Genomic DNA, 15,786 nt, shown 5'->3' with positions numbered 1-15,786 from the left:
TTTGCCGTATCTGATGACCCAAGGTTTGGGGGAAAAACTAGGGAGAAACAGGTTTAGAGGGGAAAATCAAAGTTTTGTCTACTTACGTATTATTATAACATTCCTAGATTGATGAGATTTTAACTGTCTTCTTGAAAATTTTCTGAAACATTTAAATAACAATAATATAACAATCCAGATAGAAGTGTTTCCATATGGTCACACATAACAGACATGAATCTCACCCCTCCTGCAGCTTCTGAACATCTATCCATTAGTGAATTAGCAGTCTTCGAGAAAGCCTGGAGGGGTGTTTATATCAGGTTCTCTCAGCCTTCTTACTATTGGCATTTTATGTGGGAAAATTCTTTGAGGGGCTATCGAGAGCATTATGGACTTCCCTGGTGGCTCAGACAGAAAAAATCTTGCCTGCAGTGCAGGAGACCCAGGTTCAATCCCTGGATCGGGAAGATCCCCTTGAGCAGGAAATGGCAACCTAACTCCAGTATTCTTGCCTGGAGAATGCCATGGAGAGAGGAGCTTGGTGGACTGCAGTCCATATGGTCGCAAAGAATAGGACATGACTGGGTGACTAACACTCACTTTCACTACAGCATTATAGGATATTTAATAGCCTCCCTGATCTACTAGATGACAACAGTACCAACTCCCAATTGTGAACACCAAAGATGTCTCCAGATATCACCGAATATCCCTAGGGGCAAGGGAACAAAATTATCCCCTGGTTGAGAACCACTGGTTTATAAGCAATGGAACTTTCTAGCATGGTGCTGACAATAACAAAACTAACAGCTGTTAGCACTTGTTATAGCCCCTTTATCTCATGCTACCAGAATCACTAGACAAATTGGTTAATTTTTAAAATCCACTAAGGTTGAAAATAATTTTCAAAAATATATAAATGCCTTTATCTGTAACTTAAATATAAAACCATTTAATAATTGTTTGATGTTGGGCCATTATCTTGAATATGAATGCACTGGCTGGATTTCTAAGTTGTCATATAATACATTTTCTACCATTTTTAATTTTGTCTTTTAAAACGGGACAGAAATTTGATTGTTTTCCTTTTTGCTTTTTTATTGATATATAACTTTGTCTGTTTTTTAGGTTTCTCACCCATACCACATTTAATCACGTTTTGACTGGAGAAGGGTTGGGGGGAACACTTTTATCAAGTGTCTACCAAACCTAGCTTTCAAATAAAACCGGAAGTCATATACATTCACAGCTCAAGGGCTGCTGAATACTTAAATTACATAATTACCCCAGGTAGAGCCAACAGGTTCACTGACCATTGCCACTAGCTCTTTGCTACTAACAGAATCACGTGGGGATATCAGAGAGCAGATTCCTAGCCACAGCCTTCACAAGCCAGTATGCCTACCAGGTCAGTTTTATCAGGTGGAGACTGGCTAAGAAGTACTGTTTGTGCCAGACACTCTACTTGCATTCTCCTTTAATCCACAACAATCCAAAATCATAGTATGTTAGTATTTTTGTTTTGCCTTTGAGAATACTGAAACATAAAGGTGGCATCTTGCACATGGTTGGTTATGTAGGTAATAAATAAAAGTCAGGACATGATTTACCATTTCATCACACACACCATGGGGGTTAATTCTCTACAGAACACTAGGCTCCCTTCTGGTCCATGATCACAAATTACACCTTTCAATGTTGACCAGTTATCATCAAAGCAAGGACTGTGCCTAGAAAATATGGGCGATCAGTAATAAACCTATCACTTCAAACGCTTGAAAGCATCAATTCTGTATGTCTAGTCTAACCCCCTGATAAGCTCAGCTGGTGAGGAATCCGCCTTCAATGCAGGAAACCCTGGGTCGGGAAGATCCGCTGGATAAGGGAAAGGCTACCCACTCCAGTATTCTGGCTTAGAGAATTCCATGGACTGTGTATAGTCCATGGGGTTGCAAAAGTCAGACATGACTGAGCAACGTTCACTTGCAGGCTAACCCTACTACTACTAATTTCTTATTGCTGACAAATTTAAGGCCACAAACTTAGTGGCTTAAAACAACACAAATTTATTATTTTCCTTTTGTAGGTTTGAAGTCTGACAGGCCTCACTGAGCTAAAATCAAACATTCTTTTCTGACGGCTCTAGTGGGGGAATCCATTTATTTGCCTTTTCCAGCTTCTAGAGGCCACCATGTTCTTTGGCTTATGATCCTCCTCCCCTCCTGTCTTCAAAGCCAGTAATATTGTCTCTCTCTGACATAGTCACATCTCCCCCTCTGACTCTGAACTAGAAAAACATCCTCCTCACACTTTTAGGGACCCTTGTGTACATTGGGCCCACTTTGATAATGCAGGATAACCTTTCTACCTTAGTAAAATGAGGCTTAGAGCTGTGGTACAGCTTTGGACTGGTTCAGTCCTGTTCAGTTATATTAACTGGATCTGTTTTTAATGGGCATTTTCACAAAGCCGTAAGACCAAAAGTTTGATTTGTTTGAGAAATCAGCATGATTGAATTCCTTATGTATTGGAGTTATCCTCAAAGCCCAGGTAAATGGATCTGTGTAATTATAGATAATTACAGATAGTTTGAGAGAGGTAAAATCAGTCTCACTAAATCTCAAAACAGGAGGTTATAATAGAACCCTGTATTTGTTACAGAATGTATTTGAAAAGTGATACTACAGTAACCACACTCAAGATACTGAACAAAAATTTTCATTAAAACTTTCTATTTAGGACTTCTCCTAAATGTGCTTAAATGACTACAGATGTTAAAGGGATTCTTTCAGTTGGAACTATTATTCTTTTCAGTATGTGTTATGTTCTTCCCACCTATCTTTCCAGACAACGGCTTTATCCTAACATGCTTCCCGATGTGGTTGCCCTGTGTGTGAGATAGGCAATGACTTTGTCTTTTTTTAAAATAAAGGTCGTAAGTTCAACAGTAAGGAATTAAAAAGGGATCTTTTAATTAATTTTATTATTTCTGTCATAGGAGATGAATATGATGTATGTGCCATTTGTTTGGATGAATATGAAGATGGAGACAAACTCAGAATCCTTCCCTGTTCCCATGGTATGAATAATTACATACTGCTTTGAATTTATACATAATTTGTACTTAGGTTCAGTATTAGACAGAAAATAGTTACTAGCACATCATAATCTCTTATTAAAGGATGAAGATTTATAAAAATTTACAAACGTTTGTCTCGTCCATATATGATGCATACTGATCAGAACATGAATAACCATGGCAGGAGATGATGTTCTCAACAAAAGTGTACTATCTCAAAGATGTGTATTTTGCTTCAACAGCTTATCACTGCAAGTGTGTAGATCCTTGGCTAACTAAGACCAAAAAAACCTGTCCAGTCTGCAAGCAAAAAGTTGTTCCTTCTCAAGGCGATTCAGACTCTGACACAGATAGTAGTCAAGAAGAAAATGAAGTGTCAGAACACACCCCTTTACTCAGACCTTTGGCTTCTGCCAGCACTCAGTCATTTGGGGCTTTGTCGGAATCCCGCTCCCATCAGAACATGACCGAATCTTCAGACTATGAAGAAGATGACAATGATACCGACAGCAGTGATGCAGAAAACGAAATCAGTGAACACAGTGTTGTGGTCCAGCTGCAGCCTAATGGTGAACGGGATTACAACATAGCAAATACTGTCTGACCTTCAGAGGATACTGGGTTACTTCCTTTTAAAATGTTTATTTAGGCATATAGTTTGATTTTTCTTTTTTGCTCCCTTCAGAGATTTCTGTAGAGATAATTTATTTTTTATTCTACAGGTTAATCAAGATTACTGAAACAGGTTGTTTTGATCTGGTGTATCTGCAGGAGTGTACTTCATTTCACTAATAATAGACTGGTGCTGTAACTCAAGCATCAAATCAACTCTTTCGGAATCAAACAGCCAAAAAATCAAAAGATTCCTCAGTATAGCTTGCAATTAAGACCTAGAGCACAGTATGCACACATTTCATGTTCTTATACACAGGGTCAGTGCTGTGGCCACCGAGCATGAGCTGAGCCAACTCCCATCTCCATAAAGTTACCTAGAGTTGTTGAGCTGGAATATGCTTGTTCTGGTATTTGCCCAAATTGCCATAATTAGCAAGAGGCGACTATCAGCACCACAGAGAAACTCAAAGCTTTTTCCTTTCTATTGCCAAGTAGTCTTACCCTGATAGGAACAGTCAGTACTAGGGCAGTTTGCAAAATGTTTTTTATTTTTAAGGCTTTTAATACTATAGTGTCATGTATGAACTTCATTATCAGCTGAAGTAATGTCTCTGACCTTACTTACTGAATTTCAGTATCCTTAAGGATTCTGTGTGGTGATCAAAACATAAACAAAATGCTGTATAAAAATACCAAACTTCAGTAATTGTTAATGCTCAGATTATATACCTCTTAATAAAGAGCATCCTATGCTTATTAGCCCTGCTAAACTATGTACAGAGGAAACTGTTGAAGTATTGGATTTGAAAATGTTGCTTAATGTTTAACAGAACTAATAATGTATTTAAACAATGTATTATGACAAGTTAAATTACACATTATTGTTAACTATGTAGAAAATATAGGCTTATATATATAATCAAAATGCTAAGAATTTTTATATGGCCTTGTATGAAGGGAGTTTGAATGTTAATAAACACGTTTTCCACTTTGTTTGTTCTCCTGTAGTATTACCCACATTAAACTTATGTGCACAGTGTTTTTTAAAGTTAAAACGATTAAGGTAATTTAGGGCAGATAAACACACATTACCTTAGGATTTTATACAAAGTTAACTGCTCACAAGCAATTAGGGAATCCCCCCAAAACTGCAGACCAAGTCGTTCCAACAACAGTGTACATTATGGTACCTTCTTATAATTATGGTACATCTTTACAGTAAACTGCTGTACAGTCCCAAGAGGGTAAATAGCTAGATTTATCTGTATTAACATGGGAAATTAATAGTGAACAGAAGCATATTAGAGAAAAGTTAGACTTCTGTTGTAAAAAAATTTAATACATTTTTTAAAAATGTAACACTATTGAGGGAAATTTCACTTTTTGAACTGCTTTAAAAAAATTCTTATAAGCAACAACAAAAAATGAGTATTTCCACTTAGGAAAATAAAAAATTGAATTCTTCATTATTCTCCCACCCCTACCCCACAGAAATAAAAATAAGACCTGAGAAACAGAATTATCAGTTTACTATGGTATTTAAAACAGTGCTATGGAATTTGACACACCTGTTTGATCCTAACTTTTCCAAACCTGTCTGGTCATTTGTGTAATTCATCTATCCTAAGGTAGGGTGTAAGGTCCAAACACTGAGCTCAGTGTCCAGCACATAATCATTTTTATAACTATTTAATAATAAGATCATACCTAAAATAAAATTTTTTAAAGGGAAAAAGTTAATCACTGTTAAGTGTATCAGATATTATATTCCCTCAGCCTTTAATCCACAATTCAAGTCAAGGACTTGATTCCTTCAAATTTGTTAGGAATTTTTCTGAGGCAAAATAATTTTCTTTCGAAACTCTATAAACTCTGAGTTGTTACAAATAGGTATACTTAACAGCACTATTTAGGACTGTTACTAGTTCTAATAGGCACTTGAAATCTTTTATAATTTCTCTATGGTATAATTACACAGCTTTTTTTAAAAGCCCACTGAATAAAATCCCATTTCCACTAAAAAATATCTTCCTAATTTAAAAACCTTCTGATTATAAAAGTATAGTTACCTAGCAACTTACCAGAGAAAAATTGGTGTTTTGCCTTCAGAAATCCATATGTAAAATACATTATATACGACACATATTTATCCCCTTATATAAAATTCATTGGTGAGCACTGTCTTATGTAATTCTTCAATGACTATTTTATCTTCTGAACATAGTCATTTATTCGACTCATAACCCTGAAAGTCAAATCTTGTAGTCTTCCAAGTTTAGTTATTCTAAGTAACACTGTGGGAGTGACATTCTGCTATACAAATTTATATAGCTCCACTTCTTTAGGTTAAATTCCTAGAAAAGTACAAAGCAAAGTACATGTATATATTTTCATAAGTGCTTTTCTAAAGAAATTATGGGAAGGGGGCCAATGACTAGTTTCATTCATTATTTTAGTGATAAAGTTGCCATCTAGTGTCTTCTCTGGTGGCTCAGGAGGTAAATAATCCGCCTGCAATGCAGGAGACCTGGGATTCAATCCCTGGGTTGGAAAGATCCCCTGAAGGAGGGCATGGGAACCCACACCCCAGTATTCTTGCCTGGAGAATCCCCCATGGACAGAGTCTGAAAGAGTTGGACACAGCTGCAGGATTAAGCAACAAAGCACTACTACTGCCTTCTCCTCCGTACCCACACCTCTACCACAGACACATCCCCTTACCTGCTCAGAGGTTCGTTCAGGAGGGTTTCCCAAGTCTCCCTACCGACACCTCTACCAGACACATCCCCTTACCTACTCAAAGGTTCGTTCAGTGAGGGTTTCACAAGTCTAGTCACTGCTTTCTAATTAGTTACCCCAAAGTGTAAATTTACATTACTATAAAATCATAAACCATCACAACCCAACCACCAAATTTCCATCTGACCTCTTGTTCCTAACAGGAATCTTAACATGTCAAGTTTTTTTTTTTAACCTTTCTAAGGTGTGCCTAACTATCATAGCAGCCCCAAATCCCACATCTTCCATACCTTTACATCCCTGTATGGCCAATCAAATTCATAACAACACTGTCAAAAAAATTTTAGTTATGCACAGTGTATCTTAAGAGATTAACTTCTATTCCTTAACCCACTCTTTCTCAAAGGGTAGCATATAGTCCACTTAAAATGAATCAGACTGACCTAATGATTATTTCTAAAATGACTTCTGGAAACTTCATCTCCAGGGTAGCATTCCAGAGCCCATAATCTGAGTTATAACCAGTCCCCCAGTTTTGCTTAGACCCACCAAGTTTTGAGCTTGGACCTTCCACTTGACTGTTCATGATAATCACTTACCTCAATAGTATTTAAAACATATTTACTAAAATTCAATACATCTCCTAGACCTTATGACCTCTGGGATTAAACTTGGCTATTACATAGTCATAGTTAACATGTCAGTCCATAGCCAGAAACTGCCAGACATCCCAATCCCAGTTATCTTTTATGCTGCCTAAGGAATGTCTTCTCTTATGTGAGAGTCCCAGCTGACTGACTGCAGCCTGCCAACAGAGCCTCCAATCAAGAGAAGTCATATGTATGACAGTTCAATACAGCAGAATCCACAAATGCAGAAACCCTTCATAATATTGGGCCCCTTATGGCTCACTAGATTTTTCATATCAAAACATCAGCAACAAAAAAAAAGTATTTAATTTCCAGTGGATAAATCAATTTTTGCTTCATAAGCCTGAAGATGCACCCAAAATGATAAGCCATTTTTAACAGGGCAAACAAAGCTTATTAAAAATAAATTCCTAGGCACTCATTTTCTTTATAATACTAGAGCAAATGGAGTAGGCCACCAGCTGAAGTTTTTGTAAAATTTTATGCTTGCAGCAGAGTATATCCCCATTGTGTCAAAGATCAACTGTAACAGTAAGCTAACAATTTATATAAATAACAGGAGTCTAGAGTGTTTGGTTGGAATAAATTTATTTCATCTGTCTGTAAACAAGGTGTTTAATAGTTATGGCATTTTTTTAAATGCATATTAAATCAGATGAGTTAGACTGTATCCCAGATGTAACAAAGTGCAGGGAAAGAAATGGACAAATCAGCAACAAGATTTGTTTTTAAATCTGTACATTATCCACAAGGCCCAAACAATAGAAGCAAATACTAGAATGTCCCTAAAGTAGTGCCATTCGAAAGAAACCTTTAATAGGTCAGTTAAAATCCATCTCACAATAGCAACAGTTCATTTTAACAATAGTATGGCACAGAATACATATGAAAAAAATTCATCACAAGACAGCCAAGTCCACAATAATGCAACTTTATATAAAAACTCAAGCTGCAAATAAAAGTTGGTCCTATGAAGAACAAACTGGACACACTCCAGATGGTTATGTTGGGATACCTAATGTCCATAATGGCAGCCTTTTACAATTTTACTAAAGAGTAGAGCTGGTGTGCAAAGAAAAAGACAGGAACAAAAATCTGAGCTATTGCAATGATGGAATGTCCCTTGGGATTCAATCAGTATGGTTACTATAAGGTCACGGGAGGAAGTGCATTTTGCTCTTGTTTTGCAGTTGCACTTGTATGTCCTGTGGACACTGTGATAAAAGGTTTCTCTCAAGTGCAACAACAATACTAAAAGCAAACTACTGCAGGTCTCAATAGCTCATCAACAAAAGTGATATTAATTGGTTAAATAAACCAGGCACTGCATAAAAGAAGATGGAAGCAAACCAAATACCTATGTGCAAAGGGAGGGGGTGAGAAAAGAGTGAAGGAAAGATGCATGCACTTTTTCCGCCCAACCATGCGCTATGAAAGGAAGACTAGATGAGCTAAGTAAATGCTCAAAGTGCTGAAAGACATTGATCAAATTAGAGATTGTACAACTGGCACCTTGCTTAATATTAACTTATTTTAGTAATCAATATCCCATTAATTGCTAAGACAAAGTGATGCCCAAGTTGGCATGCCCCCTCCCCCCAAATTTCAAGGTATCATGCAAATCATTATTGTGCTGCAATTATGTTGCCAGATAAGGTTGGTTACATACAGTGGTTAACATACAAATGATCCACTGGGCAAACAGGAATTGTGACATTAGAAAATAGGCAAAGAAAAATTAGCTACCATCTATAATCAGGTAGCTCTGTGACCATAATTGGGGTGATGATGAAGACAGTTGCTAGGAAGATGGGGAGAGGCTGCTTACACATCAGACCTCCTCAGGTATAAAGCGAGTTCATATGCTTTCTTGTTAAGTGTGCCTCCGTGGACACCTTCCTTTCCCATGACTATAACCAATGCTGGAGTACACAAGGAAACAAAACAAAAGTGAACAGAATTATTTAAGGGGGGGGGCAGAAAGAAAGACACCTTTCCCCACCAACAGAGGGATACAAAGGAGACACAGGTTCATACCCCATCACCCTGCATTGCTAATAAAATTTCCAGAATTAAGACTCAAGCTTACAGCTAGGAAAGTTTAAGAGCAATTTTCCCCTAATACTTAACAGTCTGCCTAGCAGCTAGAACCCAGAGTCTCTCAAGTATTTTGCCATTGAGTATGCCTTCTTATTCAATCCGCCTCCATGGACCCCTTCTTTTCCCATTACAAAGACCAAGACTGAAAGAGAAAGAAGAAAAGTGTTTCAAAAGAAGTGTTAATCAAGAGAGTCACATAAGTTTTAGCAGACAGAACCCCGATTAATAAGTTAACATTAAGTCAGTTTTTCATGAACAACGAAGCACTGAAGTCAGCCAGGTCTCCAAAAAGGAGAACTTTCAAACTAGTAATATGCTGAAAACATTTTGACGATTAAGTGCATCTTGGAAGTCCAATCAGTGCAGCTGCAGTGCTCTATAACAGTATCTTTACACTAGCTAGGGGCAAAAGAGTGTGATTGTTTATCTTTTTTTTTATAATATTGGAGTATAGTTGATTTACAAATGTTGTGTTAGCTTCAGGTACATAGCAAAGTGATCGGTTATACACATATATGTGTTTATTCTTTTTCAGATTTTTTTCCCATTTAGGTTATTAATATTGAGTAGAGTTCCCTGTGTAGATCCGTGTTTACTTTATATATAGTAGTGTGTATTTGTTACTCTCAAACTCATAATTTATCCCTCTTCCCCAACTTTTCCCCTTTGGTAACCGTTAGTTTGTTTTCTAAGTGTGTGAATGTTTGTGTTTTATAAATAAATGCTTTTGTATAATTTTTTTTAAGATTCCACATATAGGTGATTTATATTTCTGTCTGACTTTTATTACTTAGTATAATCTCTAGGTCCATTCATACTGCTGCAAATGGCATTCCTTTTATGGACATCTATCTTATACAGAGAACAAAAAACTTCTGATTAGCATGACAAATACACATTAGACTGGTCCCCCAAAAATAAATTTTTTAAAACTTACTTATAAAATTCTTCCCAAATTTAACTGCGTAAGTACAAACTGTTAAGTCTTACCAGTGAGGCTAAATGTGTATTACTTCCAGAGAAAAACCAAGACTGAATTTTAAATAGCATTTTCAGTGCCATTCAGAAGAGCCCAAATGAAAAGTTCTGAAGGTCTGTGCTTACTGATATCCTCACTGTTAGCTTTGTTTTTAATTGAGTATAAAACCCTAAAATAAATTTATTATTTCCAACAACAGGTTTTTCCATGATGCAGTTCAAAGGTCTATCCTCAAAATATGTGTATGTGTATATCAGATTTTATATTTATTGCCACTAGATGTCAGTAGTGCAGTGTGGCACAAAAACATTCTGGTTTTATGTCACATGGTTGATGCTTCTTTTTAGTATATTTATCTGAGCTCAGCTATTTTTTTGAGATTTATCTCCTATTTCACAGCCATCTAATTTTCCTACAGAGAAATACTCATACGTAGCAATGCACAGCAGAACAGGAGGAACCTTTAGGACAGTCCTGGGAGTTGGCAGGCCCACTGCAGCTCACAGTAGCTTCAAGTTTCTTCACATGGTAGATTTGGTCTTAACATTACATGGGCCAAATCTGCTCTATTAGGCTACACCAGCCTTCTTTATTTACAAAACATTTTCACAGGTTAACACATTTAAATGTATTTTTAAACCAATTAGATGTCATAATAAATCTCAATTTTTAAAGTTTCTTTCAAAAATGCAGTGAGACTTATTTAGTACAGTAAGAATTTCTGCGACGTTAATGATAGGAAACACAAGAAGTTCTGGATCAGTATATAAATGAAATATAATTTCCTATTTTTCAAATAAATCAGGCACATATAGTCTTTCAAAATATTTCATAAGTGCAAAACTTACTCCAAAGCCCTCATTCTAATTATTTCTGTCTTCTCCAGCAATGTTTCTGACAGAAATGGAAGCCAACAGAAATTCTTCATTTTTTATGCTGAATAGTGAATGACTAAAACGTGAGCAAGAAAGAAAGGGAAGACATTCAGAAGTCAAAACCCAGAGGGGCTAAGACAACCAATCTGAATGATTTAGCAATCTGAATAATTAGCAGCTGAGGGACAAAGTGATTTTATTTTTTAACTTTTTATTTTATATTCACGTATAGTTGATTAACAATGTTAATTTCAAGTGTAAAGTGGTTCAGTTATACATACAGAGGAGAGAAATTTAGATTTTCAGCTTACTAAAGCTGGAACTGAAGAGCTGATATTAATATTCTATTTTCAGCATAAAGTCAGGATCTCAGAGGTGAGGCTGTATATGCAGCTGCTGTAGAGCAAATGAATCTAAAGCAGTGCCTCCTTCAGTGCTCAGCAGTTCACAAAAACCACCTTAATAGCCATTATGGACTAACACTTTATTCAAAATGTTAAAGAAACTGCTTAATAAGTTGTAATGCGACTTGCAACTATTAACCAAAAGGGTACTGTACTCACCTCTACCAGCTCTGCCGACAGCAACGTTGTATGTTGGCTCCCCACCTTGACTCTTTGTCCGGATGTCCATTGTGCAGTCACCATCCACGTATAGGCTATCTCTGATCACTGAGCACTTCTTTGCACCAAGAGTCAAACCATTGGTAAAGAAACCTTCCCGGTCTTTTCCTACAATCATATCTATTTCTACTGGCTGCCCCCGCCCCCAACCACAAAACAAAAAAAAGAAAAAGAGAGAGAAAACAAAACAAAAAGTTTTAGTTAATTTCTTGTCTTGGTGTAACAGGAAAAATGTCAAGTTTGTACTACCACTACAAGACATCCACATTTCATTAATGTAAAACCAAGTTTCAGCCGTTTCTAAAAAATTACTTAATCTTACGGGATGACATTTTATATCAGTTAATTAGATTTCACAGTTAAGAGAGTGGTCTGTTAACTAAGCCCAGTCTACGCAAAGAATCTCCAGTTAGTAGATGACACTAGATAAATTACAAACTTAAGAGTTACTTATAAACTTGTTTCAAGTCAGGTGGTACCCGAAGTGCTTATGTAATGGTAAAGATTCACCCAGAAACTTTCAACAAAATCTTATCTATCACAATCACGTAACAGTCTTGTCATATCAAACTTAAAGTTGTTTGAAAGTCTCCTGGAACAAAGTCCATGCTTGGCAGATCTGTTTACATCTACTCTGCTTCAAACAGCTTGACATACCCCCCTAGTATGAACTTCAAGCCCTGAATCTCAGCGCATCCCCGAATTCATATTTCCCTCCTCTTTCATTTTCGCTGCTACTCCCTCTCCAACTTTCCTTCCCCTCCCTCCTAAGTAATCAGTTTTCTTTCTGGGCAAATGCAAAGAGGATTCTGTCGTAGCACTGCAATAAGCAACCATAAAAGAATACAGAAAATGGAGGGAGAGTGGGAAAGAAACTGAGGTAGCGACCAGAACCGGAAAGGAGAAAACGTGCATTCTAACATTCCATGAATAAGAAGGAAGGCGTCGCCCCCATCAGAACTGCAGAGTCATAGCAGGCCCCAGCCATTTCCAAGCACACTCCCGCAATCTTCCCAGCCAGACAGCGGGAACTCACACACAAAGACAAGAGGACTGCAGGAAAAAAGTTGATCGCCCGACGGCAATTCTCTGTAAGCATTGTAGTCCACTGCGGCAACAGAGAGCCGCAAAGTACCTGGATCAGGAGTTCTACACAGTTAGACCTTAAACCGTTAAGTAGTACAAGAATAATTAGTAGCACCCATAGTAAGGGGCCTGAATTTTGGCATTTGATAGGAAGGGGGCGTGAAGCTTAGGAAATTAAGAGAATGGCCCTGTATTTGATATAATGTCACCATTTTAGACCCGTGTGCAGAAAGAGGCAAAACAATAAAGCAGCACTGGAGGGCTTATTGACAGTTATTCCCCAAACATGTGGCAACCGAGTCAAATCACCAAGTCACAAGAAAATCAGGCACCGGGAAGCATTAATCTGCATTAGTTCCCTTATGAAGATCACTAAAGAGGGAGGGACTTGGAGAAGTGAACATCCCCTCGGTCTTCGCAGATTATTGAAAGCCCCAAGCACCCCCTTTTTTTAGAACTCTGTTGCGTAATTGGGGATAACGGTATATCGATGAGTCTCCATAGGAAAGAAATCAATGGCAGATCGCCATCTTGGAGAATTAAAAAAAAAAAAATCCTATGGAGCCAGAGATTCACGAATCCACCTACGTTGTCTGCGTTCATTTCTCGCAAGCCCAAGAGGCCTGGACACCGGCAAATCTACGCCAAGTGGCCGCGAGGATCCTGGGGGCCGGGCAGCCGCCGCCTCCCACAGCTCGCGGCGCGGGCGGCGCGCCGTCACCGGAGGAGCTAGGGGCGGCTCGACCACCCGAGGACCCGCGCCCCAGCCCGGCCCCTCCGGTCCTCGCTTCCACCCGGGAGCGTACAAAGCAAACCTCAGGGCTTCCAGGGGACCCCGGGGCGGGGGCGAGAAAAGGGAAAAGGCCCCCACCCACGAACCGGTGCGTGCCCCCTCCCCCAGCCTCATCCGGACAAGGTGTGGGAACGCCGGCGAGCCCGGCCGCCGCCCCCGCCACTCAGCGCAGCCCCGGCGAGGGGGCGTCCCCGGGCCTCGGCCTCTCCGCCCGCCCGGTAGCCGCATCCTCGGCGCCCGCCGCTCCTCACACCTGCCGGCGCGGCCCTGCCCGAGTCCGGCCCCGCGGCTGCGGCGCCCCCACGGCCGGCCCCGCATGGGTCCGGGGCCGGGAACCCAGGTCCCCGCCGGTCCTCACCGTAATGCTCTGGAAGACGCCCCCGGCCGTGGCTGCCCAGACGTATTTGGCGTCGCAGTAGCCGACAATGGCGGCCTCCTGGCAGCAGCCATCGCACATCAGGTTATCCACGTAGCTCTGCCAACCGGCCATCTTCGAGCCCTTCGCACTGCAGCGGGGACGGCAAGGAGCAGCAGGCGCAGCGGCGGCGACGGCGGCGGTCGCGGGCGGCGGCGGCGCGGGGGGAGGCGGGGCGGGGGCGGAGAGGAGGCGGCTCTGCGCAAGCACCGACCGCCCCCTCCCCGAGGAGCTGCGGAGGGAGGACGCGGGGACGGCGGTGAGGGACAAGCCGCGGAGCGCGCCCGGCCGGCCGCCCTCCCGCCCGCGACCGCGGGGCTGATGAACTAGCGGCGGCAGGCTGCGGAGCGGCAGTGCCGGCGACGGCGCTGGAGACTACTCTTCACCGTGGCTCCCTTAGCTCTCCGCCGTTCCGGCGAGGCGTGCGCGCGCGCGTGCGTGCGATCCTTCCGCGGCGCCCTGACTCTGAGGGTCCCGAGAAGGGAGGGGGACTGAGCGGGGGCGCGGCCGCGGAGGGATACTTCCCGGGGCAATCACGGCGCCACGTGCGGCCGGCGAGGTCTGAGTGAGGCGGGTTGCTGAGCGTGGCTGAGCCTCGGACCCCGGGCCTACGGAGAGGGCGTCTCTCTAGTCGCACTCAGTACCCCTGGGACGGCGGCGTCTGGGGAGCCTGGGAGTCCCCGCGTCCGGGCGGTGAAACGCCTCGGTCCTGCGGCCGGCGGCTCGGGATGCGGAATCTTGCGCCTCGGTGTCGGATTGCAGAGTTGCCCTGGTGACGGGATGCGGAGCGTTAACTCCTCTTTGTGGTCCGGGCGGGCGGGTAGCAGAGTCGGCCACTGTCATCTTAGGCATCCTCAGTGGGACCCTCTTCTCTGGACCTCTCGGCCACAAAGGCTACCAGGCGGGCGCGCTCCAGCAATCTGAAATCAGAGTGGCATTCTTGGCTTTCAGGAACATTTCTGAGCTTTGCTGGTCTTTCATTGTTGCTTCATTTGGGTACCAAAGGCCTCTCATTGTGTGGGTTCCTTGATAGGAAGATCCTCTCTTCCCCTGTCTTAAACCGGCTAAATTGCTCGTAAATTCCGAAGGAAACAAATAGCGAGCAATGTAAAACTATTGGTTGGTAACTGGGAGTATTACTGGTGGGTCGAAGAAATCAATATATAACGAATTTAAAAATCTAAGAACGGGTTCGTTGTATGAACATGTTAGTATTTCTACTCTCAAAAGCTAAACTAATTTCGGGACCCAGATCGGAGAATGGCTTGTATTTAGGTGGTAAAACATGGGTAGAGTCCCTGTGAATATTGCGTGGCCTTTAGTAACCGCTGGGCGTTATGACTTGCAAAGGATTAGGAGACGTCCCACAATTTCGATTTTAAATGAACTAAACGATCTGTCAGTGAAGGGAAGAGAGCGTCTCAAAGCGTTTCTGAAAAAGTTGATTTTCAGTTTTAAAGTTATCATGTAAGGTCACAATTAGTGACAAGGAGGATTCCACAGATGTTGCTCAGGAAAGAAGATAAAAACGTTGCTACGTAATCTAATTGCTTCTGACGTTTTGTATTTTTTCTGATGTTTGCTTTCAAATGTACAACTCTTACCGGCAAGGAGGGGAAATCACAGTAAGGAACTCCCAAGTCAGGCTCCTATCAGATTGAGATAATGTATTCTCTCAGGTTCTGATGATACATAGAACCTATGTGCTATAAAAAACTTGTTTTATTTTTGCAAATGTGCCGCCCACCTGATTTAGTTACACTTACTCATTCTTGTTTACTACTTTTTTTGTGTGTATGGTGGTCGTTGATGGTTTCAACCCTTCAGTTTTACCAGTTTATCAGCCTCAA

The 15,786-nt window shown here is 40.9% G+C and overlaps 2 protein-coding genes across 5 annotated transcripts in view; one reads left to right on the top strand and one right to left on the bottom strand.

The window, feature by feature from the left end:
- RNF13 (ring finger protein 13) overlaps positions 1-4,650 on the top strand; it is a 123,092-nt gene extending 118,442 nt beyond the window's left edge. For all 3 annotated transcript variants that reach the window (XM_068983767.1, XM_068983776.1, XM_068983787.1), the window contains 2 exons: positions 2,981-3,061; positions 3,304-4,650. In XM_068983767.1, coding sequence (XP_068839868.1) covers positions 2,981-3,061; positions 3,304-3,665 — 443 coding nt within the window. In that variant the 3' untranslated portion in view covers positions 3,666-4,650. The remainder of the gene's footprint in view (positions 1-2,980; positions 3,062-3,303) is intronic.
- A 3,008-nt stretch (positions 4,651-7,658) lies between these two features.
- Positions 7,659-14,037, bottom strand: PFN2 (profilin 2). Of its 2 annotated transcripts, none has more exons than XM_068983800.1 (3): positions 13,880-14,037; positions 11,583-11,775; positions 7,659-9,307 (listed from the first exon to the last, which is right to left on the bottom strand). In XM_068983800.1, exons 1-3 carry the CDS (start codon positions 14,009-14,011, stop codon positions 9,210-9,212), a joined length of 423 nt encoding a protein of 140 aa, XP_068839901.1. In that variant the 5' UTR covers positions 14,012-14,037; the 3' UTR covers positions 7,659-9,209. The 2 variants fall into 2 exon arrangements, with proteins under 2 accessions (XP_068839901.1, XP_068839910.1); XM_068983809.1 differs by having other exon boundaries at positions 7,659-8,987.
- Positions 14,038-15,786: the final 1,749 nt, after the last annotated feature.

The sequence above is a fragment of the Capricornis sumatraensis genome, chromosome 1, assembly GCF_032405125.1.
Source record: "Capricornis sumatraensis isolate serow.1 chromosome 1, serow.2, whole genome shotgun sequence".
Taxonomy (NCBI): Eukaryota; Metazoa; Chordata; class Mammalia; order Artiodactyla; family Bovidae; genus Capricornis; species Capricornis sumatraensis.
This window is presented reverse-complemented; position numbering and strand designations above follow the sequence as displayed.

Coding starts and splice junctions, on each gene's coding strand:
- PFN2 (XM_068983800.1), bottom strand. CDS start 14,011: ATGGCCGGTTGGCAGAGCTACGTGGATAACCTGATGTGCGATGGCTGC. Junction 11,776..13,879: donor GCGTCTTCCAGAGCATTACG/GTGAGGACCGGC, acceptor GGGCGGGGGCAG/CCAGTAGAAATAGATATGAT. Junction 9,308..11,582: donor TGTCGGCAGAGCTGGTAGAG/GTGAGTACAGTA, acceptor TTTCTCTTTCAG/TCTTGGTCTTTGTAATGGGA.